The sequence below is a fragment of the Colletotrichum lupini genome, chromosome 4 (genome assembly GCF_023278565.1).
Source record: "Colletotrichum lupini chromosome 4, complete sequence".
Taxonomy (NCBI): domain Eukaryota; kingdom Fungi; phylum Ascomycota; class Sordariomycetes; order Glomerellales; family Glomerellaceae; genus Colletotrichum; species Colletotrichum lupini.
In genome coordinates this window covers 4161785-4185240 of record NC_064677.1, presented here as the reverse complement: position 1 = coordinate 4185240, position 23456 = coordinate 4161785, and the positions used below count along the sequence as shown (strand labels likewise).

General features: G+C 53.9%; 6 protein-coding genes across 6 annotated transcripts; 3 read left to right on the top strand and 3 right to left on the bottom strand.

The window, feature by feature from the left end:
* Nucleotides 1–74: 74 nt before the first annotated feature.
* Nucleotides 75–3650, bottom strand: CLUP02_08363 (STAG domain-containing protein; the record flags this gene model as incomplete). Its single annotated transcript, XM_049287353.1, has 3 exons — nt 75–2929; nt 2998–3210; nt 3266–3650. The coding sequence occupies 3 exons, from the start codon at nt 3648–3650 to the stop codon at nt 75–77; spliced, it is 3453 nt and encodes a 1150-aa protein (XP_049144496.1).
* A 1142-nt stretch (nt 3651–4792) lies between these two features.
* CLUP02_08362 (FAD dependent oxidoreductase) lies at nt 4793–9972 on the top strand (the record flags this gene model as incomplete). The annotated part of the gene is made up of 11 exons (XM_049287352.1): nt 4793–5769; nt 5921–5984; nt 6048–6080; nt 6160–6536; nt 6578–6741; nt 6796–7954; nt 8028–8103; nt 8161–8211; nt 8263–8377; nt 8447–8626; nt 8678–9972. 11 exons carry the CDS (start codon nt 4793–4795, stop codon nt 9970–9972), a joined length of 4491 nt encoding a protein of 1496 aa, XP_049144495.1.
* A 387-nt stretch (nt 9973–10359) lies between these two features.
* On the bottom strand, nt 10360–11963 carry CLUP02_08361 (integral membrane family protein; the record flags this gene model as incomplete). Its single annotated transcript, XM_049287351.1, has 6 exons — nt 10360–10940; nt 11023–11090; nt 11144–11232; nt 11293–11589; nt 11643–11747; nt 11802–11963. The coding sequence occupies 6 exons, from the start codon at nt 11961–11963 to the stop codon at nt 10360–10362; spliced, it is 1302 nt and encodes a 433-aa protein (XP_049144494.1).
* Nucleotides 11964–17369: 5406 nt separating this feature from the next.
* CLUP02_08360 (uncharacterized protein) lies at nt 17370–18313 on the top strand (the record flags this gene model as incomplete). The annotated part of the gene is made up of 2 exons (XM_049287350.1): nt 17370–17485; nt 17563–18313. The coding sequence occupies 2 exons, from the start codon at nt 17370–17372 to the stop codon at nt 18311–18313; spliced, it is 867 nt and encodes a 288-aa protein (XP_049144493.1).
* Nucleotides 18314–18490: 177 nt separating this feature from the next.
* On the bottom strand, nt 18491–20473 carry CLUP02_08359 (major facilitator superfamily transporter; the record flags this gene model as incomplete). The annotated part of the gene is made up of 3 exons (XM_049287349.1): nt 18491–19003; nt 19063–20013; nt 20363–20473. The coding sequence occupies 3 exons, from the start codon at nt 20471–20473 to the stop codon at nt 18491–18493; spliced, it is 1575 nt and encodes a 524-aa protein (XP_049144492.1).
* A 2147-nt stretch (nt 20474–22620) lies between these two features.
* Nucleotides 22621–22875, top strand: CLUP02_08358 (uncharacterized protein; the record flags this gene model as incomplete). The annotated part of the gene is made up of 1 exon (XM_049287348.1): nt 22621–22875. The coding sequence occupies one exon, from the start codon at nt 22621–22623 to the stop codon at nt 22873–22875; it is 255 nt and encodes an 84-aa protein (XP_049144491.1).
* Between the last annotated feature and the right edge of the window lie 581 nt (nt 22876–23456).

Here is a 23456-nt window from a genome sequence, read left to right as displayed (position 1 = left end):
TTGTATAAACAGAGCAAAAGAACGTCAGAGATGTAAGCCGTGGTTTAATCCTCCCGATAGTCAGAAAATTTGGTTTAGTCGCCCAGTACATCGTCGTCGTCATTAGTAGCAGGCGGCTCCTCCACATCAGGTTCCTCTTCTTCCTCCTCCTCGAGTAGCTCCCGCCGTCGTAGATCTTCTTTCGAGCCCTCTTCCGGCTCAGGCTCCTCGACTGCTTCTTCTTCATCTTCCTCTTCATCCTCATCGTCGACGACAATCTCTTCGCTAATGGCGGGCTTCGCAGCAGCGGACCTTGTCGATGCCGCCTTGGACTTCTGCAACTTCTTGCCGTACAGGTGATCCCGGACCTTTTTGGGATCAAGGTACGCCACCACCTCACTGAAGTTCTTGCCGAGCCTGCTCTGGTTTCGTAGAAGTCGCTTGTGAAGCTTGCCCGCGTGCGGCCCTGATTGATCAAGGACCTTCTGAGCAATAGCGAGGACGTACTTAGCCGCCAATTCACACAGGGCCTTTTCAGATTTGAGCTCTAGCGCCAGCTTCTCCTCTTGCGTTAGGCCTTCGTCTTCGTCCTCCTCTTCATCAGAGTCGTCGTCGTCCATTGGTTCTTCATCTTCGGCTGGCTCGTTGAGAATCTTCTTTGTCCGCTTCGCAAAGGTCTTCTCGACGCCGTCGTAGATTGAAATCAGCTCTGGCAGAAGCTTGGGCTCAAGCTCGTGAGCCAGCCTCGCAAGTTTCTTGTAGTTTGCGTTTCCGCGAGATTCTTCAGTCCAGTTTCTCAAGGAGCCGAAAAGCACGTGGATATCGCAGAGAGCGCCAGTGGCAAACATGCGGATATCATCGATGATAGCTCGGGACGACAGGGTTTTGATCAGACCGACGTCGTATCTTTTACGCAAGACAGAAACCTGATCCACCACAGAGTCGGGTATTTCGGTTTCACTTTGAGTGAACTTCTGGAAGCTCCGCACCTTCCACATGAAGTAAAACTGAATACCTTTGATAGCAAAGGAGACAACTTCATCCTCCAAGTCGTCAATGTCTTCGGTCTGTTGATCAAACGTGCCTCGACTAACAATGTTCACCAGGAGCTCAATCGTGGATGACATTGAGTCGGCTGCGCGTCCTTCCGTTTCCAAGACCTCCATGCAGTCGGATATGCGAGCAAGCTCACTGATCTTCATCAGCACTGTGGAAAGCGCCTTCAGATGATCCTCTGCTAGATTGCCGCGCATAGATAGCTCGCAGGTCTTGTCGAAGCTGCGCAGGGTGTTGATGACATTCTCCCACAGAACCGCAAGCTTTCCGTCAGTCAGCTCCTCAAGCTCATCGTACTGGCGAGAGTGGAGAAGAGCTGCGGCGGCCTCAGCAACAACCCTTTTGTCGTCATGCCTATTGAACTGAGTGCTTATCTCATCGAGCAACTTTTCATACTTGGTTGAGTCTTGCCGTAAAGTTTGGAAGACCTCGAGGTCAAGGAAGTGCTCCATCCTAAGGACGATCGTAGCAGTGGCAGGGTCGGCGCCAAACTTGTTGAGGAGTTGGGGAATAACTGTCGCTAATTCCAAAGCGGTCTCTTCTTGCGCCTCTGTCACCTCCGGGCGTCCACTCTTCTTTTTGTTCTTCTCAATCTCGGCGGATTGCAGCATCGACATCTTTACCGCGGATGCCAGAACCTCGAGCAGAATAGCTTCCTCAGTACCCTGCGGTCCAACAGCTTTCTTGAAAGCAGTCTCGGTTGAAGCACCGTGAGACTTGGATTTCGACTTGGAACTGACTGTATGATCGTAGAGCAGGTAGCCTGCCAATAGCTCCCACTGCTTCACGTAGGGGACCTTTTCGAAAAGGACCTGGGAGGCAAGAGAGATTCGCGTGTCTGGAACGTTCGCCTGGGTGACGTCTGCGGCGGTAGCGAGGCCTGTGCCATTGTCCTGCTGCTCGCCCTCGACTTGCGCATCAAACGCGGCGAGGTTCTCTGCCAAACATTTGATGTTGACCCATGTACTGCGAGGCGAGTCGTAATCGTCCTCATCGATCTCACCAAATGTCTCCTCAAGCGCATCCTGTCCACCAAGCTCTTCCATCTTGCCTTCGATAGAATCTTCGACGCAAGAGGTGAAGAAGTTGACAACCGCTTTTCTAATTCTTATGTCGCTATCAAAGATGAGCTTGCCGATTGAGTCAACTTCGTCTGGTTCGAGCATTCCGGTGTCCCGTAGTACGTTTATGACAGAGATGGCAGCAACACGGACGGAAACCTCGGCGTCCTTGGTGGAGATCTCGATGAGACGAGGCCGGAAACGATCAATGAAGTGACCCAGTTGTTGCACGTCACGTCTAAAGATGCGTGCCAATTGCCTGAGAACTTCTTGTCGGGTAGAGGCGACGGTGTCTGACAGCATCCAACCGAGATAACGGAGGTACTCGGGCTGCATGAACACTGTGGAAAGACCAATGATCCAAGATCCCAAGGACTCGACACACTCCGTCCTGATACGCGGGTCGATGTCTCGGTATCTGTGAATGAAGGTGGTGTCGAAAAAGTCCTTGATGTGATTGCCGCACAGCTCTCTATTCTCATTGGCCTCGTTGAGAGTACGTTGCATCTCAGCCAGCTTCGCCTTATTCTTTCCGCGCTTGGCTTGCGCAACCTGTTGCTCGATCGCAGTAATTCGGGCGTCGAGCGTGTTTGCGACATCGATAAGGCCGTAGACTAGGGAGAGGATGACAGTTGTCGCGGTGTGGCGGAACGGGCGAAGTGAAGAGGTCGACATGGATGCTATCCAACGGACGAGGTTCTCCATCAAGGTAGCGTCGTTGTACAGGACATCTGTTTCGTGGACACTGCGAACAACGCCCCGGAAGAATCCGGTGAGGAGGTCACGGAAAGCTTTGGTGTTCTTCGCCCTGGAAATGAGGGGGTACTCAGTTACTTGCTCCTGTACCAAGTTAGCTCATTGGTCCGTGGCAAAAGGTTGTTTATTGTATTTATACGGGCACATGCCTCTTGGAACAGGTCTTGAAGCTCGGTCAGTCGAGCCTGGCAATTATCAGGGTCGCGAATGTCGTCTTCAGTGACCTCGAGGTCACAACCAGAACACTGGAGCACAAGGTTGACGAGCTCCACGACAGCAAGTGCATCATTGGCTTGATATCTGGTCTGCCACTTATCCGCAACCTCGTCCGAGGGCATCCCCGAACCGAAAACATCGGCTATAGACGTGTCAGATAACAGAATCGGCGAATGAGTTCCGGGGTAGCGACTTACCATACAAGCCCTCGGCTTGCCTGTCGGCGGTAGCAATTCTGACGGATTTCTTGGGCCGTGACGGAAGGCTTGCAGAATGACCAGACGGAGCTACACCGTTGGTCTTTGGTTTCTTGATTGCGGGCTTCCTTGCGCGGCTCCCTTGCGATGCGCCTGATCGCTTCTTTGGTCTGGCGCGGGGCCGGTCTTCGTCACTATCGGCAGCATCGCTCATGGTAGCATCCGAAAGAATGTCATCGTCGTCGTTTCCTTCATCGTCATCATCATGTCTTTTGCGCTTGGGTGCGGTGACTGGCTCCGGGCTAAACTTTTCGGGGGCTCGCACGACGCGTCCAGATCGACGACGCGACGACTCGGGTTCGGGGGAAGCTGTCGCGCTCTCCATGATGTCGCGTAAACGCAAAGGCAAAGTTGGATACCGTCTGAACGCCGACAGTTGTTCGCAGCAATAGCGACAATTATTTCGCGCCGATGAGCGAATGTCCGGAGGGGTGGCGCATATGAGGAAAGTTGTCGCGTTGAGTAAGTGCGTTTACGTCGAAGATGTTTAGGTGACGAGCTCTCCAAATTCGCGAGTGGCAGACAGGACACGGACGGGTTGGGGTGTGGTGGATCGAAGCGCTGGTCCCTGCCTTGGTGCTGTACGAAGGATGGTGCAGCTGATTGGCGAATGAGCAATGGCCGCCTGGCGCGGAAGGAAGGACGAGACCACGCACCCAGCACCTAAACTGGAAGTCACTTCAGATATGAAGTACTATGGCAGAATACCTACCTTCCGTCCGTATGTACCTTCAGCGCGCTCACCCGTCAGAGAATAAGCACACCTTGATGGAACATGTGTGGCCTACAACCGGCTCATCTGGGTTTTCTATCACAACGTACACCTAGTATTTGATGCAGACAATATAGTATACAAATGACTTGGTCAGGGGTCGCTCGAGTGAGTAATGGAGAGCGAAAGAATGCAAGCAACTTTACTCGAGGTGCCAATAATAGGCCGTTCTAGGTACATGTCAGGCTTAACCTCAGGGCAGCTCTTATTCTATATCTCCACCCTCTCGGCATAAAGTTATCTCCATAGGAACCTTTATGTTGATGATCTGACTTTAGTTTGCCGAGAGAATTTGTTATTCATCGAGTGCTGCATCCTGGTCAAGCTTGACAGGATGGAGTTTAGAAGCATGAGCTCGCGGGGCGCCGGCGGCAGCACAGTGCATTTTCGATCACTCGCGGCCACACCGTGTTCCTTGACATCAATCAGAACCTCTCATCGAGCAAGCATTGCAGACTCGGGCTGATTTTCGGCCATATCAAGTTGCAGCAAGAACACCATATCGCAATCTGTTCATGATCAAACCATCTTTTGACCAAACTCCTGGTATGTGGCCCCGGATGTTGTGTATTTCACAGGTTTCATCTCTAATCCTCATCGCAGACGAAGAGCAACGCCAACTACTGAGCATGGCTTGTCAAATGTACCCCTGATACGTCTGAACCCAGCCAACACCCAAGCCAGCAAAAACTACGATGGAGTCTCCTTTTCCCAAATCATCTTCAGTGGCCGGCGAAGGCGAGATCATAGCCCAGCTCCTGCCCAATGGCTTGTCAGGTCTCAAGGGCATGTCATACCAGTACCCCCTGAAACTCATCTCTCCGACACCGGCAGCCGACCAGAAAAGCGTTCTGGTATTTCTGCTTTCCTACGGCGGTGGACTTGTCGGGGGCGACAGCGTCAATCTCTCTATCCGCACTCTACCGGGATCAAAACTCAGTATTGTCACACAGGGTCATACGAAGATTTTCAAGTCCGCGTCTCCTGACATCGTCACGCGCCAAACGCTCAGCGTCCACATAGAAGATGGTTCCGGCATCTGCCAGTTGCCAGATCCAGTTCAGCCTTTTGATGGAAGCGTTTACGAGCAGACTCAGATATTCACAGTTGCCCCCAACGCTTCTCTGTGTCTACTGGATTGGGTGACGCAAGGCAGAACGGCGCGTGGTGAGGATTGGAGCTTTGTCAAATGGACAGGACGCAACGAAATCTGGCTGGAAAAACAAGTGCCCAACCAAAAGAACCGTTTGCTGGTGCGAGACACAGTCATCCTAGACAGAGACAGCCAAGGCCTAGTAGGGAGATCGCTACGAGACTCTATGCATGGAAACGGCCTCTTTGGAACTTTGATCTTGAGAGGGTCCCAGATGCAATCATTAGGCAATTTCTTCCTCGAAGAGTTCGGTGCTTTGCCTCGCATTGGCGCGAGGGATTTCAGATCAGCCGAGGCCAAGGCCAAGGAAGAAAGCAACTTGACTGAGCATGAATTATGGAGGCTTAAGCGCATAGAGATGGAGACGAAGGAAGGTATCTTGTGGTCGGCTGCGAGAGTCAGGGGATGTGTTATTGTGAAGTTTGGAGCAAGTACAGTTGAGGCTGGCCGGCTGTGGATTGGCATCATGCTGAGTCGAGAAGGCACGGTTGCAAGAGTCTATGGAGAGCAAGCATTGATGTGCGTAAAATGAGGCCTTTCTTCTTCTTGACTAGCTGTATGATATACCGGCATTAGCAAAATAAGCAAATCAGCTCTTCTGACTTTTGTTTGCTCATATGAGACCCCTAATTGCTTTTTTGTACCAACTCGGGCTTGAATGTTTTTCAAGTACAGAGTACTGCTCAAGGCCAGTGAGCAGTGCGCACTCACTCAAGTTGAGTCGCATCGAATCTGTGCCTGAATGCGGGGTGAATCAACCCCACCTCTAAGGTAGGGGTGCAACTCAGCGGGACAAGGAAGGCGCCTCTGGTGCTATATACAAGGAGCATGTTTTGTCCCCCACCACGCTGAGGTAATCGAACATCTTTTTCTCTGGGCGGCGTCTGTGACTCTCCCACCAGACACTAGACACCACCACCAAATACTATTCTTTACCCTGCCATTGTCGCATACCCAACTCGAAAATACGGCAACGTTCCACGATCAGTCACAAAAACGACAAAGGAGATCGTTCTGAGTCCGTTGCTTACATCCCATTGCCCTCAGTCATCATGCCAGAGGGAGCGCCCCCGGCTCGAGGCGCTGGCAGGGGTCGACCCCGAGGGACTAGAGGAAGAGGAAGAGGAGCTGCTAGCAGTGCCGCACCTAGCACCGAGGGACCAAATTCGACTTCGAGACCATCTTCAGCACTGGGAACAGCTTTGGCAACCGCTGTACCTTCCAGAACCGCAACACCCAATCCTCCCGCAACCCGAGGCACTTCAGCCAGCAGATTTCGCCCCAGAGTGGTGCGTAGAGACGAGGCGGCGCGAGACGCAATTGCAAGACAAGAGCTAGAGAAGGACAATGCGAGGGCAAAAGCAGAAGCTCGCGCTCAAGCTCGCTCCCGAGGCCGCAGTCGGCGAGCTCGTGGTGATGCCATGGGTCGTGGTGGTTTCATGTCGCGAGCAGCGGTTGCTAGTGGCCCGTTCTCGCAAATGACAACAGAAGGTGTGTTGTAGGAGAGAATCATGGATTCGATTTTCTGGAACTGACATTGTCTAGGGGGTGGCAGATCCGGCGGAGGATGGGGCGGTGGTGGTGGTGGTGGAGGCGGCGGAGGATTCTTTGGCGGCGGAGGCGGCGGCGGCCGAAAGAGAGAGGGTGGCGCGTTTGGAGAGGCTTCAGGCCATCGCGAAGCACGAATCAACGCCGATAGACTCGCCGGATATCCTGTCGATCGCGAACCCGACTCTGACGACGAAGAGACGGCGGCCCTCATTGGCGCAAAGCCTGGTAACATTTGGCCCATGGGTATCGCCCGTATCGACAAGAAAGAAGAGAAGAAGACGATTGCGACCTCGGCCGAACTTGAGGCAGAAGAACAGGGCAAGGCCGAAGAGAGCCTCTTTGTTGAAGGCGAAGGATGGTCTGGTGCCATTCCCCCGATGGAAGATGAGACAAAGGTCTGGCATGCGGCACCCAAGGGTGTGGTCCAGGTCAAGGCAGAACCTGGCGGCGAACCAGGTGCTATGGATATTGCGCCGGTCGACTTCAACGCCCACATCAAATCCGCGACTCCCGAAGCCGAGGAAGAGAAGATCACTCCTGAACCGAAGACAAAGAAGGCAATGGCCGATCCCGAGGTGGAAATGATTACACACGACATGGAGCTTCTGTTGGGCGAACTGGGCACTGTCACCGACGAAAACTCCAAGGCACCAGAGACAGAGGTTGCGAGCAAGGACGGACGTCTATACCTCTTCCAGTTCCCGCCCTTGCTGCCGCCACTGCAACCTGCGACTGCGCCCAAGGTCAAGCCAGAGCCCGACGATGTTGTCATGCTCGACCAGCCGGGCGAAGCTGTCGACCTCACACAGGCGGAAGAGAGCTCTAAACCCAAGGTCGAGGACGATATTGACCTCACAGACATTAACCAGTTGGTCTCCCAGGCTGGAATGATGGGCAAGCTCAAGGTGCGCAAGTCTGGAAAGGTCGAGCTGGACTGGGGAGGCAGAACACTCGAACTCAGCCCGGCTGCGGGCATGAACTTCTTGACTACGGCAGTGATTGTAGAGGAGTCAGACGAAAAGGCGAAACAAGGTGTTCCTGGTGGAGACAGTATTGGCATGGGTAAGATCATGGGCAGATTTGTTCTCGCGCCGACTTGGGGTGACGAGGAAGAGTGGACGGTTGACCCAGAGGATCTTGTTGTTCCCGAAGCGTAAGGCTGTACAACAGTGCTGACGAGAGCATGGGAGAGATGGAATACGTCGTTTGCCGATTTACCCCGCCAGTGATCAAATGCCAACAGATCGGACGGGGGAACATCATAAGCCGCTAGTGGACTTGGCCCCAAGTCTTGTTTGGGAGGTATTGAAAGGATAGACAAAAAAAAAGAGATACCCTAGGCTAATTACGTTGCCTCAGTTCGGACTGCTCTCAAATGGGACGAACCCGAGGGACGGCGCCGTCCCGTCGGTCTTCCCCACACTCCGCATGTGAGACCGTCCGTGAACACCAACCACCAAGACGCGGTGGCGGCGCTTATGTCTGCAGTATCTCGTCACGATTCTTCAAATGACCATTTCCATGCGGCCAGCTTTCTTTGAAGGTCTGGTCAAACCGATCATGATGAGAAGAGATTGTTGCAACCTACCGGTTTGATCAGTGGAAACAGCAACCCGCCACCGGCGCAACTCATAACCTCTCACAGTCTTACCATCCAGCATGGAGGGACACACTCAGAACAGCTCCAACAACGATGGTATACATGTGATCATCATCGGCGCGGGTCTTGCAGGGTTGGCAACGGCCCTCTCGACCAAACTCGCGAACCCTTCTCACCGAGTGACGATCCTCGAGGCAGTCAAGGAACTGCAGGAAGTCGGTGTAAGTCCTCTCATCCCCTCACACACACACACACACACACACACACACACACAAGCCCTTCCACGTATCAGCGCTTCTCAGCTCCAAACTTCGTCGAACTCACAAGAGACAAAATCGCAGGCCGGCCTCCAACTCACACCAAACGCGACGCGCCTCCTCGAAGCCTGGGGTCTCTTCCCGGCCCTCGCCCCCCTCGCGACCGTTCCCTCGACCCTCTCTGTCCACCGCTACGACGGCACCCGCCTCCTCGCCCACGAGCCGCGCCTCCAGGAAACGATCCAGTCCCGCTACGGCCATCCCTTTTGGGGCCTCCACCGCGTCGAGCTCCAGCGCGCCCTCGTCGACCGCTGCGCCGCCCTCGGCGTCGACATTCGTCTCGCTTCGCGCGTCCACTCCGTCGACTTTACCAGCGCGACAGTCACTCTCGACCCGGGATCGGATTCTTCATCACTCTCCTCCACAGTCTCCGGCGATGTAGTCGTCTGCGCAGACGGAATGTGGTCCGCCACCCGCGCCCAATTCCTCAACCGGCCCTCGCCCCCCTCCCTAACAGGCGACCTCGCCTTCCGCATCGCAATACCCATCGACTCCCTAAAGGGCCCTCACAAAGCCGAGCTCGAGGCCTTTATCGAATCCGAAACCGTACACTTCTGGATCGGGCCCCGGGGCCACGGCGTCTCCTACACCGTCAAGCAGGGCCGCATGCTCAACCTCGGTCTCCTCTCTCCCGACAACCTCCCCGAGGGTTCGACAAAAGTCGTCGGCGACGTCGAGGAGATGCGCGGCCTATTTTCCAACTGGGATCCCCTGCTCCGCAAACTGCTTGACCAGGTGGAGAGCGTGCACAAGTGGAAGCTCTGCTGGATCGAGCCGCTGGACGAGTGGGCGAGCAAGGACGGGAGGTTTTTCATGGCGGGGGATTGTTGTCACCCGATGCTGCCCTATCTCGCGCAGGGCGCGAATTCCTCGCTTGAAGACGGCGCCGTGCTTGGCCACCTGCTCGGCAAAGTTGGCGGCCGCGCAACAGAGACCGAAGCTGGAGAGAGTTCGAGCTCGGCCTCGGCCTCGGCCTCGCAGCTCGCTGCCGTGGCGGCCATGTACCAGCGTCTTCGCATGGCGCGAGGCCAGCGCATCGTCATGGAATCCTTTGCGCAGCGCGATGACTTCCACATGCCCGACGGCCCCGAGCAGGAGCGTCGCGACGAGATCATGACGGCGTCGCTGGTGCCTGGGGAGGAGCCGCGGCCGGGGTTCCCTTCGCGGTGGACATGTCCTGATATCCAACAGTTTCTATACTCGTATGATGCGTATGAGGAAGCGGAGGCGGCTTACAAACAGGATCCGTTCTAAGTGTATTCAGATTGGGTTATGGCGAGTGTAAGATGCTCGTTCGGGCTTTCTTACTCTATCAAAGATGGCTTCAGACTCTTTATACACGCGCGCGCACACTGAGCGGCGCGGTTTAGTTTAAATCCAGCATACACTAATGATCTATGCTTCTGCCCGCCGTGATTGTCCAAAGACCAAATGCATCCAAGCATCTGAAGGCCAGAGTATCCAAAATCTATACCAGTCTTCTTAATATCCAAGCCACATGAAAGCAGCTCCATACCGTTCTTTTGCTCAGTATGCGATGCGCCCGGATGTACCCCTAGGGCACCCATGAACGCCATGAAACCACAAAGGTAGACATAATCGTATCGATACAATGGTCGGAGTTTTCCCCTCTATTCACCATTATCTATCCCTTCTCCCTCCTCCGAGCCCGACCCGCCCACTATGCTGGCTTTGCGCGTCGAGACCGTCGAGGTCAACCGAAGACACGCTCGGGGAGCCCAGCCTATCCCCCGTCCAGGTGTCGCTCGCTTTATCTCCTTCGATTACGTACATTTCGCTTTTAGTGTTGCTATCCTGTCTCCGGTTCGGTGGTGCCATGTAATCCGAGCCGAGTTGCGTCCCCGCCGTCTTTGAGCCGCCTTGCGCAAACGGCCCCTGGTACCCGAGCCGAGAGTTTGGCCGCGGCATGGGTTCATGTTTTCCTATCCCACCGAGCTCCAGATCCGTGTCGATGCCGTCGATGCTATCGGTGCCGTAAGGGTCGCGGGGTGCCGAACGGGGCGCCGACCGCGCTGCCCCTGATCTCATTCCTCCGCTGATGTGCCCGCTGATGTGTCCGCTCATACCCGGTGTTCGGTCGGTCGAAGTGAATCCGTTGAGTCGCCATGCTCGGAGGAGCGGTCGGATGGTTACTAGACTGGAGGCCACGATGGCAACTCCGGGCTCGACTAAGGTCCAAACCATGGCATCTGTTCCCACAACTGCAGCCGTGTTAGTACGGTCCGGGGTTGATCTCTGGCTTTCGAGCACGAAAAGGGGATTTGGAAATGGGCAAGATCGTACACAAGATATCGGTCAGATCGCTGAGGTCGGCCAAGAACTTGAGTCTGATGAGGGTTGCAATGCTGGCACTGGGTCTTGTTAGTCACTTTCCTACTGGCCATCTCATCATGGGTTCACTTACAAAATTCCCAGGCCAAGAATGACAATGACAGTTGCCTTGGCTTGCTTGGTCATCTTGACGCTCCATATCATAGGTATAGGGAGCAAGGCCTACATGACGTGAACATCAACTCAAAGGCATCGTAGGTTCGTAAGAGAAAGGTAGCTTACGTAGAGCCAATCACTCAAAATCGTCATGACACTGATGGAGTAGGCTGCCGCTACAACAGCGTCTGGCGATACACACTTGGAGTTGGGAATAGCATAATCCCATTGCGCTTCGACAGGCGAGCACTGGAATACATTCCAAAAGAAGATGACCACACTCCAAACCGTGATAATCGCCAGACTGACATGGATGATCCAGTTGTATAGCTTTGAGTTTGAAAGTCGCAATAGGAAGAAACCAATGCTCAGCTTGATGAACAGCATATCAAGCACATATGTGGCGGTAGCCAAGGCTTGGTACTACATGACTTGGTCAATGACGCCAACGAGTACAAGAAGTAGAGCCAACAAACCATCAAAGCAGAGACCTCCTTCCGTTGATCCAGGGCTTGGTTGTGGTGGCCGAGGCCATCATTAACGCCGAGGAGGATAAAGGAGCAAGAGATGGTGAATATGATCTAATAGTTCAAGTCAGTGAAGCCGTAGCATGGTCCGCCAAGAAGGAAACTCACCTGGGCAACCAGCATGAGCCAGTCATCGGCTTGGAAGCCTTTGGTCATGAAAGCTCGAACATAACATCTGAGAACGACGGAAAACCAAGAGAGAACAAGGAAAGTGATGGCAGTGGCTACGAGAGCACCACCATTGCTCTCTGATAAATCTACCTCGGCCATAGGGCTGTGGTACCGAGATGCTCTAGGGAGTGACAACTGAGAGAGAGCATGGCCAAACGGGGAAAAGAGAGAGCAAAGCAGCCCGGTAGGATGGTTACATGAGCGAGACAATGGGATATAAGCTGGTCAGGATCGATGTACAGTACTCGACACGCCAGGGGCCCTGGCCTGAGAACCCAAGGGCTGGATTCCCAACTTACCGAAGCGCGGATGAAAGAGGGTCGCCGAGTCTGAGACCCCGGAGATGGGCCCCGGCAAGGCAGGGTCGACATGTGGAGAGAGACGAGGATTTAGGTAAACCAGTCCACGGCCCAAAGCAGCCGCATGGATGATGATGGAATATGAATTGGAGGCAGGGGACCAGCGAGGGCTGGCCGGACGGAATTTTTGCATCCTTCGACTGGTGCGGATTTGTGAAATAAGTCCCATAGTCCCAGACCGGGCTATGCTTGTCGTCAAGAAGGAGGAGGAAAGGGGATCGCTCGTAAAGATGCACTAGGTAACAGAGACTAAGAAAGGTTGCTGGGGGTATATGCCGGACAGTGGACTCGGTCTGGAGAGCATGTTCGAATATGTAATGTATTCCACTGTACAATATCTGCGGATTGAGTCCGCGGATGCAATTATTCTAGGCCGTCTTACCTCCGAACGTGATGAGGGTTGCAGTATGCAGAACAGACGCACGTCTATGGAGCCCGGGAGGTGGGAAGCAGGGAGGAGGGTGGTGAGCTCTCTCGGGAGGAAGAAACGAACGAGCCAAGAGTTCTTTGCAGCCGGTCCCGCAGATGGGAACACCTTTCGCCTTACGCTGCGTACTCGTCGGTTGTGATGTCTGAAAAGAGAGGAGAGAGAGAGAGGGGACAGAAGCCGGTGGGCAGTAATAATTGGTATGCTGTGCTGTGCCGCTGCTGCTCTTGGACAGCCGCTGCGGGCCACTCCTAACACCCAGAGATTACCTACTTGATCGAAATTTCGCGAAGAAGAACATCTTTGCAACCAGCTAGGTTCTGACACTGATCGAGAACATACGGTATCAGCGTGACTTCACGAAACCACTAGGTTCGGTGAAAGCACACCGCTAGGCCTTGGTTGGTGGTTGTGTTTGCCGAATCTTGAACTTTGTGAACGGTGGTCCCTGTCTTCATGGAGGTCACGATTGAGCTAGAAGATTGGAATCTAAGCCAGAGCAGCGACCATGCACACAATGAGGAAGTCAGCTCCGCTGAACATGGTAGACGCGTCGTAGTTTGGGCCCGGCGATTTGGAACATCCCTGGACGAGGTTGGTGTGGTTTCATGCGCGCTAGCAGCATCGACACAAAACGTATCCGTAGCGTATAGCTAAGATGAGGTTTCGCTAACGAGGTAGAAGGCGCACTTGCCACTAGGTGCCACATGGCGTGGTATGAGTTGGAGGGAACTGGCAAGTCGGAGTTGTGAACTTGTGTGTGATGTGAAGCGTCGGACTTGACGAGCCGAGCTATGCGGCCAGCGGAAGACTGAAATACACTAGGAGGCGGCGAAGCGGCGGCCCCTGGTTGGGCTGCATGTCGCTTTCGGATGCAACATGGGTGGTGTTGGAGAACGCTGACGAGCAAAGAGAAGACGAAGGGGAAAAGCAACGACGGATGGAACCCAATTTGGCTGACAGGGCGCACTGGCGATGGGGGAGCCGGCGGGAGAGCTGCAAGAAGAGCGAGGGCCAGACCATACGTAGTAGAGGGCACAAAAGACGAGCAAGGCCCGTCGAGTTGCATATTGAGATCCTGTTCTCCCCATTGCCCGCCCAATGGTCGTATAATCGTCTTTCGTTCTTGAGTGATGACCGCCATATGATCCTGAGCTTTTCGGTTTTCAGCGGTGCGGGGCAGGGAGGGTACCGGATTGTCAGAAAATAACAACAAGATGAACATCTGTCCGAGTGTTTTGACACATGGGACCAAGTTTTGAGTTGGCCAGGCCAGACCAGACGGGATGATTACAGTGTCGGCCGGCAGAGGAAGAAGCGCAACTTGTTTGGGCGCGGGCAATATGCCCAAGACGAGAGAACGGGGCTGTAAGAGGGGCTACTGGGGGTCAACTCCGAACCTTCTGCAGTCTAAAAAGTGAAGTTGTGGCCCTACTCCGTATACTATGTAAGGTAGATATGCTCGATCCCCCGGGATTGTGTTGGAACTTGTGGCCAGCAAGTTCTAGCAAGAGGGCCTTTCCAAGGTCTGACGGGTCACGACAAAACAGCGGCGCTCAGCCCTCGGCCAATAGCGCACATGATTCATATGTTCTGTAGATTGAAATGGGGTCGCGTGGGTTGGACGTCGGGCAGTCCCCAGGTCTGGAGATTGCTCTGGGTGAAAAAAGCTTGCCGTCGGTGACAGGTGGAGGGCCCGGCTCGGGAGAAGAACAGGTTGCCGTGGTGCCTGCTAGTCTATTAGGCTCTTTGAACTTTTGAAGTTTGATGGCCGGGCCGCGACAAAAGGTGGGCGTTTTCTGTTTACACTACTGCGTATTCCAGTAGATTGTATACTTTATCCATGGAGTGGTTTGGGTGGATTGCGAGGGGCTCCTGAGTGGAGTGTCAGAAGATGGCGTTCCTCGGCATCGACGATGAAATGTGACTAAGAAAAGGCGCTTGATCTTGGCACATGTTATTCGGGAATGGCATGGCACAAACCAACCGTTTTCTGGCGTGCCTGGCTGACTGTACAAGTTGAAGTTCGATACTAAATAATGGAAATGAGGTACGGATACGCTACTGTGTGGACTCGTGGAGTATACTTGTAGATTTGACGATGAGGCGTCACCGTTTGGGCACAGACAATGCTCTAGAAGCAGAACCAGAAGGAGAAGGAGAAGAAGGAGAAGGGGGAAGACCAGACGGGGGAAGCAATAACGGCACCGGACTTTCTCCATTCTCCTCCTTCTCCTTCTCCCTCTTTCCTCCAGTCTGTGCCCTTGAGGCCCCCCTTCCTGTAGCTTGCATTTCTGTTCCTGCTCCTTCTTCTCCTCCTCCCGGGTGCCGCTCTCCCCCGTCCTGCACATTTGCACCTGCTTGCTGCACCCTCGGCCGAAATGAGATGGTGGCCGTCGGCGTACCTTGCATGAGGTACCTGCCCAGGTGCCCAGATACGTACCTATCCAAAGGTAACGCCAGCGAACTGTGAAAGTCTAGAGTACTTTCTCCATCAGCACGTTTTGCACTGTAATATTGGTACCTGTGTACGGAAACCTCGGCTAAATTGTCTAGACCAAAGTGGATGTCGAATCCCCTGCAACCCTGCCACCACCATCATCAAGAGGGAAGGAGCGAATGCGCTCAAAAGCACCAGGGCCAACGCCATCCCAATCCCAGCTTACGAGTGCGCAGAAAGGAACGAAGGATTACACAGCTCGCCCGTTGACAACTCTACTAAGTACCTTACGTTCATACTGAATTGGCATACTTTGGTTATCTTCATCACAGGCAGCCATGCAAGTGACGGCAACAATAGCATGACCAGATTGGGTTGGCTCGTTCCATTCCTCGTCTACTAGTTGAACCTAGCATCGGCGGCAATGAGTGGGTGAGAAGAAGCAGTACGCGCACGTTTGTACGTAGGTAGACAGCAACGACGGACAACATCATAGACCTTTCTCACATTCTTCTCGATGCCTTCACATGCTATCAATCGCCTATTCTGGCTGCGTGAAAGTGGGCTAATGGCCGTAGATACGGAAGTTTTTCCATATTCGAAAGGGGCGTTTCAGTAGCTCTGCTTTTGCGTGGCTCGCTACTGATACTGGAGGGATTACATTCCCAGTTGGAGATGCCGCATATCCAAATCTACGTAGCCCACAAAAATGCACCCGCGGCTACATGGTCATTCAGGATTAAGTGTGGTCTGATGGTGTTCGCTTGTCTGCTTATCTGGAGATTCAGAAAACAGTAGTATTTGCTTACATCCAACAGCAGCACAATATATCCCATTATCGACGGCATTTATCAAATATCAGACACTCTTTGGGGTATTCGGGGCGAACAGCCGGGTACAAGTAGCCTGAAATCGATCCCAGACGTTATTACTTCAGAGCGTCTCTCATATATGGCCAAACAATAGTTGCCAATGCTTCAATGCAACGTCGTTCCAACCAACACGTCCCGCCTCCCCCGGCCCGCCTTATGAGCGTAGGAGCGGCATCCCTGCCGCCATTCCTCGGCTTCATATCCAGTTCAGGCCCGGGCTTCAGGCGGGAGAGAGGGCTTGAGACTTGGATGAAGACGGTAGTGTCTTTCTCTAACCATTTTCCTCCGAAAAGACGCCTCGCTCTCGTCATTACGGCGGCACAACGGATCGAATCAGGCGATTTGCGGCGTCATGATTTTGTCACGGGGGTTATCCTCCACACGCGAACGCGGGGCTTTCATGCTCATTTCCAGTGACATATCCGCATCGATCAGCAAACCTCCAGTGAGTCTTCAGACGGTAGCAGAACCAACACTGCGATCCGAGCTTTGGCATGTCGACACCACACCACCAGGCTATTCTTCCGTGATCGACATATTGTCTGTGTGGAAGAGCATAGGCGGTCGGGAACCGGCTGCTAGTTCGGCAAAAGGATTCCAGATCGCAACCCACCGTTACATCGCCTACCGATCATTTTTCCCTCAGCTTCAGTTTGCCAAGGTTGCATTCAAAGTGTCTAGTTCATCATAAACGTCAGCAGTCAAATTGAAAGCTTCTTCGGTGTTTTTATAGAGACTGCGATGTGTAAATCTTCAATAAAAAGCTTTTTATGAAGCACTGGTGTTCCTTGGGTGACAAAGCGATGAGAGAAGCTGCGCGACGATGAATTAGCGGGACTTGCAATCGAGGCAAAGGCAAAAGCCCTGAAGGACAAGTCATTTCGCAGTTGACAACGAAATATCAATTAGATCATAGGAGAATGGCGAGAATCATACAGTCGCATTGACACGGCCTCAGACGCTCGGGGCCGGGCCAAGTAGCAGAGAAAAGAAGCCACAAAATTCGGCCGCTCTCGGACGCGGATGTAAGGACGGGAGCCCGGAAGACGGAAGGCCCCACTCACCCCTCTCCACCCAACGGGTGTCAGCAGCTCCGAACCCTGGGCCGTCGGAGTGACAAACACATCTCGTTATCCACGAAAGCCTCGCACTGACACAAACACTTCCTTACATACAAACCTCCTCAGTTGTCCCCCCCGCCGGACCAGACACTCGCGTCTCGTCACCCTGAATACCCCTCATTCTGCGAATTACCCCGTCTCGACTAGGTACTATTGCTATTGCTTGCCCTCTTCAATTTCAGCCTCGGCCTGCTTTGCTTTGTATGGCTTCAACCCGCTCGTCAAGCTAGACTTGAGGCATTGCAGCATTCTGCTAACGTCTAACCCAGGCCGGACACCCGCCGTCATGCCAACCACTCTAAAGTTCACTGAGCATCGTTATGCTGCTGATAACGAGCTTCAGAAGCTAGGAGTGTGGGAATTTCCCTCATATACGGATAATGCCTCTGGATACTGGGTAATGTGGGTTATCTAACCTCTCCTGGGATACCGTCATCCCCTTCCCAGCTTCAGTAAATCATTAACTCACTCCACTCTAGTTACGTCCACGGTGGTGCGTGGCGTGATCCCCGAAAGACTCTTCAAGACTTTGGCGCTTCTATCCAGGAAATCTTAAAGTCCAGGTCCATCCCCAGGTCTGAGATTCGCGGCTTCATCAGCATTGACTACCGTCTCTCTCCACACCCTCTCTACCCGCAAGACCCCGACGTCACTTCTCCCGCAGAACTTCGTTGTGCTCAACATCCGGATCACCTTCGCGACACCTGGTCAGCCCTTGCATTCTTACAGCGTGAATATCAAATCGGGGACCGTTATATCCTCATCGGGCACTCGGCCGGCGCTACCTTGGCCCTTCAACTGCCCATGGGATCCGTTGCGCTGGGCGCGGCCCCTCCGCCGGAGGTCAAGATGCCAACTGCGTTTATCGGCGTTTCCGGCATATACGAACTTTACAACCTCAATGCCCGCCACGAACAGACTTACACCCAATTTATTGCCGGTGCCTTTGGAGACGACCAGAATTCTTGGAACAAGGTTGTTCCGGCCACCTCTTCAGGGAGCTTCAAGGATGCTCTGCCTACCAAGCCGCTTATCTTGCTGGCCTGGTCGCCGGAAGACTCCTTGGTCGACGAGCCTGAGATCGATACTATGGCTGCGAAGCTGAAGAAGGACGGGGTGGAGTGCACCATCGTCAAGGACTTGACCCACGATCATGACTTTGTCTGGGAGGATGGCAAGCAGATTGCCCGCTTGCTGTCGGAAGCTCTCACCCTGTTGAGGAAGACCTAGATTCGAGGGCCAGGCGAAAGTTGTGCTCTTTCTACGGCCACGCCTTACATTACAGATTTATGATGGATCATCGTATTGGTCTGAAGTGCTCACAATATACCATTTCTTCATTAATATCCACTTCATATTCTATTCTATCCGTTTCGAAGTGTGACACATCGTCATTCACGCCTCTCTCTACAACTTCGCCCCCCAAGCCTTGCCCGCCTTGGCCGTTCTCGCCGCTCCCACCGTCAGCGCACCGGCAATCATCATGACGCCGCCCCAAACCTGAGCCCCGAGATACGAGCCCCCTGACCTGTCGATGATGGCACCCGCGATCGGCGGCCCAGCCAGCGTCGCGAAGCCAGAGATGGTGGCGACCATGCCGAACCGCGTGCCCATCTTCTGCGGATCGGTCGTCAGGCTGGCGGTCGAGCCGACGAAAACGCCCTGCGTCGCGCCGTTGGACAGGCCGTAGAAGACGCTGAAGGCGTACATGCCTGCCCTCGTCTCCACGCCGATCCAGGCGAATTCCATGCAGCCCAGGAGGAACATGGTCATGACAAACATGTTGATCGGGCCGACGTGGCGGTCGGCTAGCCAGCCAACGATGGGCCGGATCGGGATGCCCATTCCGTTGGTGATGAGAAGAAGTGTTACTGACTCTGTTGTGGAGAATCCTATGACCTTGCGGGCGTATGTGTTGATCTGTTGCCTCCGTTAGCACACGAAAAGCATCACAAAACACAACTCCTGGTCAAACTTACGTAGAAGAAGCCAAAGTACAGCGCCATGAAGTAGAAGAATACTCCCAGGGTGTACAAGATGTACGGCAGCTCCCGGAAGGCCGACCACTCCAACAGAGGCCCAGCCTTTCTCGGAGGGAGTCTAGGTCTCAGCAGAGCAATAGCAATCGTCGCCACGCCGAGCGCGACGAACGCCGAGCACCGAACAGCCCAGGGGAACCCGACCTGCGGGATGAGATACTGAAGCGTCGACGGGAAGATCAAACTCCCCACCCCCGTCCCCGTCGCCGAAACAGCGAGCGCTAGAGACCGCCTCTTTTTAAAATACGACCCGATGATAGCCACGCCCGGCATGAACAGCACGCCCAGCCCCAGGCCGGTACAGATCCCCTGCGCGAGCATAATCTGCCAATACCTCGTACACAGGCTCGTCATGAATGATCCAAACACCACAAAGGCACAACCCACGGAGACGGCGTGCCGGGCGTACCCGGCGTCCGTGAGCCGGCCCGAGACGGTACAGACGGCGAACGTCAAAAAGATTTGCACGGAGCCGATCCACGAGACCTGCGAGGCGGGCAGGCGCAGGGTCTCGGTGTAGTGGAGCTGGTAGACGCCGAAAGTGGCCGGGTAGCCCCAGGCTAGGGCGTTGAGCATGTTGCCGGCCAGGACCTGGGACCAGGCCGTCCAGCCGCCTTCCGGGTAGACGAGGTCGTGCTCGGCGGACCATTCGCGGACTTGGTGCTCGTCTGCCTCCGAGGTCTCCTCTTCGTCGGTTGCGGTGGCCGTGCCGGTGGTTGTTTGGATCTCCTTCTCCTTCTCCGTGGTGGTAGGGAGTTCGGCGCTGGGGCCGCGGCTCCTCGATGAGTCTGATGTGTCGGACATGGTGATGACGCCCTTATCTTGGTCAAACGAGTGTTGTGATGATGGCATGTCCATCCCGGGAAACAGACGGTTAAAAAGACGAGACGACTATGTGGTTAAATATGTTGAGTCAGGTCCTCCATCGATCCAAGGGGGCCTGAAAAGTCTTTTTTCGTTTTGTCCTTTTTCTCAGCTGGTAATATTAGATATTAGGGATGTAAAGCGAGGAGGTCAAAAGAAGAAAAGTCGTTTCTTTCGTCACGGAGTCATAGCCCAAGCGGACGCTACTAGCAATAAGTAAAGAAAAGTGATAGAAAAATAGAAAAAATCAAGAAAAATTGCAACCCAACTTTCGCGCCGAAATCGCCCTATCTTTCACCCCGACTGCCGAAATTGAAGAACCTCCCGTCTACGGAAGCAGTTTCACAATGCAGCCAACGGGGAATCGCTAGCAAACAATGGTAGCAAACACGGCCGGGATCTTATTTCCGGGCCTGCGGTGTGACCGCCGGGAGCGGGAGAGCGTCCCTCCCTCCTCTGCATAGCAGCGGGACTCGGCGCCCAACATGTCGGCTTGGGCGTACGCCTTTCACGCCCTATCTTGACCTACGGCCTAGGTACTACCACGGAGTGTTAGGAGTCTTCGGCGAGACGGAGTGTTCGCCGAGGGGCGATGGTGCTCCGACCGGATGCCTCGAGTGAGACTTTGACGCGGTAATATTTTCGGTAGTATGAGTCCCGGGGAAAGCCTTCCGAAGCGGAAGACCCCACCCGACTGGGCAAAGTTGGAACTTGAAGAACAAAAGTTTGCTCCAGTTGATATTGCGGGTTGCTTGCTTTACAGGGCTGCAGGGCAGTACCGGGGGTATATTGGTCATGCGCATATTTCTTATTTCTCCGTCTCTCTCTCTCTCTCGAGTCTCAGCACTCTCAAGTCCCAACTATCAGGTAAGTCTCCGTACCTACCCGAAATTCTCATCTGGTCCTGTTCAGAGAGGTCCTCGAAATTTCGAGAGTTGCGTGACTCGATCACTCATTATCATTGGACGTTAAAGGTAGCTTGGTGGTTCTGGGGGGGGGGGTTGTGACCACTACTCAAGCTACCTTGGCAAAAGGCCGAGTTGCATTGTAGACATTCTAGGTCCGCAATTGACCTGGCTCGACCAAACCTATCTGTCCGTACAGCCTACTACTACAATAGCGTGCTTTGCGGATAGCTCTGCCACTGCGGGCTAGAAAGAAAGAAAGAGAGGCATGAGCACAGGAAGAACGAAAGCGCCTTATGAGTCTGGAGATGAAATATGATCGATCGGTCATTGGTACATATTCTAACTCAAACGTGCAGGAAGCACATTTTTATTCGGTCCAGAGTAAGGTAAGGCAGCATGTGTACATATCAACCATTGCTATGTTCTTCGTCATGCAGAGACTTTTCGTTCCTCAATGTCCCTCGGGACTGATAAGATAGTATCTTATCTTCCGCCGGCTTTCCCAAACCAACCATCGGTTTAGTGACAATGGAAAAAGCAGCGACAGCGGAGGTATCGCACGGGCCGCCTTCCGTTGCAACTTCCCAGGACCGCCCCCGCTCCAAGAAAACCCGAACGCCAACAAAAAGCTGACCCCCATCGGCGCGCCGAATCGCGGATGCGGGGCGCAACCTCCCGTTCCGTTTAGTTTACCTTAAACGTGCATCCGTCCTCATCCAACCCACCGTCTTCGCCCCGTCGCGTCGCATCGCATGCTAACAATGAGGATACCTTACCGAGTGGTCAAGATGCGATTTGCAAAAGAGCCCCCGATCGAAGAAGCAATAAACGCTGTAGCCAACACGTTTCTTCATCTCTCCGTTTTCTCTTTCCTTTTCTCCCGCACGATTCCCATCATTCTTTCCCGCCTTGCATTGAGGCTTTCGCCATGCTGCCTTGCCTTACCGCGATGATCGGTCCATACCGTCGGGCGCAGATTGATTGCGCATCACCTCACTCCATCCCAACGCGACCTCTAAACCCGCCCAGTGCCGTCCAATCCGAAGTTCCGAGAAAAGCGTGCGAGAAAGTGTCGTCACCAATCAGTCTCAAACACAACAACGCGCCGCGGATCATGACCTGATGACACCCCCCGATCCTTTTCCATCCCTGCGTCTTCTCTACCTTACCTTGTCACCTTGCGGTGTTGGTCGCTGGCCTTGTCTTTCGGTTCCAAGGGAAAAAGAAGGGGAGGCAAGCCCCCATTTGTGCTATTCTCGCTCTGCCTTACCTATCCGTATCTTATCCATATGCTGGCCTGTCGCATGCACTATATGTACCGCGTTTTTTTGCCACCTGCTCCAGCTAGCTACTCGTCTTGGTGTCGCAGCAAGATTCGCGACTGCAGGCACTACGACTAAACGTCCCATCCCCCTCCGCCGGAATAAGCACTGCCACCAGTGAAACACCCAAATCCCTCCAATCCAAGGAAGCTCGCACCTCCATGCTGCGCCTGCGCCTCTCCAAAACGTCCAAAAAACGGTAAAAGTAAATCAGCGCATAAAAGTAAACAAACAAACAAAACAACAACAAATAACAAAAACCACCTTGAGACGCGACTTCAAGACGATTCAATTCGTTCCTTTTGTTTTTTTGCGCAACGCATGCGATACATATGCACACACTCTAATTCGCCTCTAACCCACAACCGCCAGCAACGCGCGCTCACCGCCTTTAACCATCTTTCATGCAAAAGTACCAATCCCGCAACGTCCTTGGCCTCGCTATATTCCTCGTGTCATGTAGCGCATGCATCGGCAAAAGAGGAAGACAAGAGGCTGCTTCAACGCGATCGCAAATTTGCGCCACGCTGACTCAATCGCGTCGCCATGCACGCACTCAAACCCTGCATCGCACCATCATCCTCACGACTCTTCAACACAATTGTCGTTCACCGACGATAACATGTAGCAAAGCGAAATTCTTCACGCGCAAAACTTGACCAACCTGCATGACCGCAACATCGTTGACCATTAAAAAAAAAAAAAAAGTGCGGGGAGCTCTCGAAGAGGTGCGGGGTAAATAAGCACTCATTGCAAAACATGGAATGACGTTATCAGAGAGGTACCTCACGCTTGGAGCTTTCCCTCTCGACAGTACCTCTCCCCATGTGGATCGCGGAAGCTCTTGCGCCCCAAGCTCAAGTACCTCTTTAGCGCGCGAGAGTGCGCACCAGCCAACTCCCCCTCCCAGTGGGAAGCCCGAGCTTCTGCTCTATCGCGCGCACGGATCGCAACTGCCGCCGCACACTGTGCGACTGTGCGCCTGTGCTTCTGCCCTTCCCCATCTGACAGGGCGGCTAACAGACGTCAGCCACACCATCCAATCCATACGCCCCCCCTCCCCGCCCGAGCCGGAACGGGATGCAACGGCGAGAACCGCACGCTAGTGCCATAAACGGACTAGCCGCGCATCCATCTTTCAACGACTTCCGTCCTGCTCTGTCCCCGCTCCGCACCGGAAGATGCAATGTCATCGCACCCGCATATTCACTTTTCACCGTTGTCGCATTCCATTAATTGC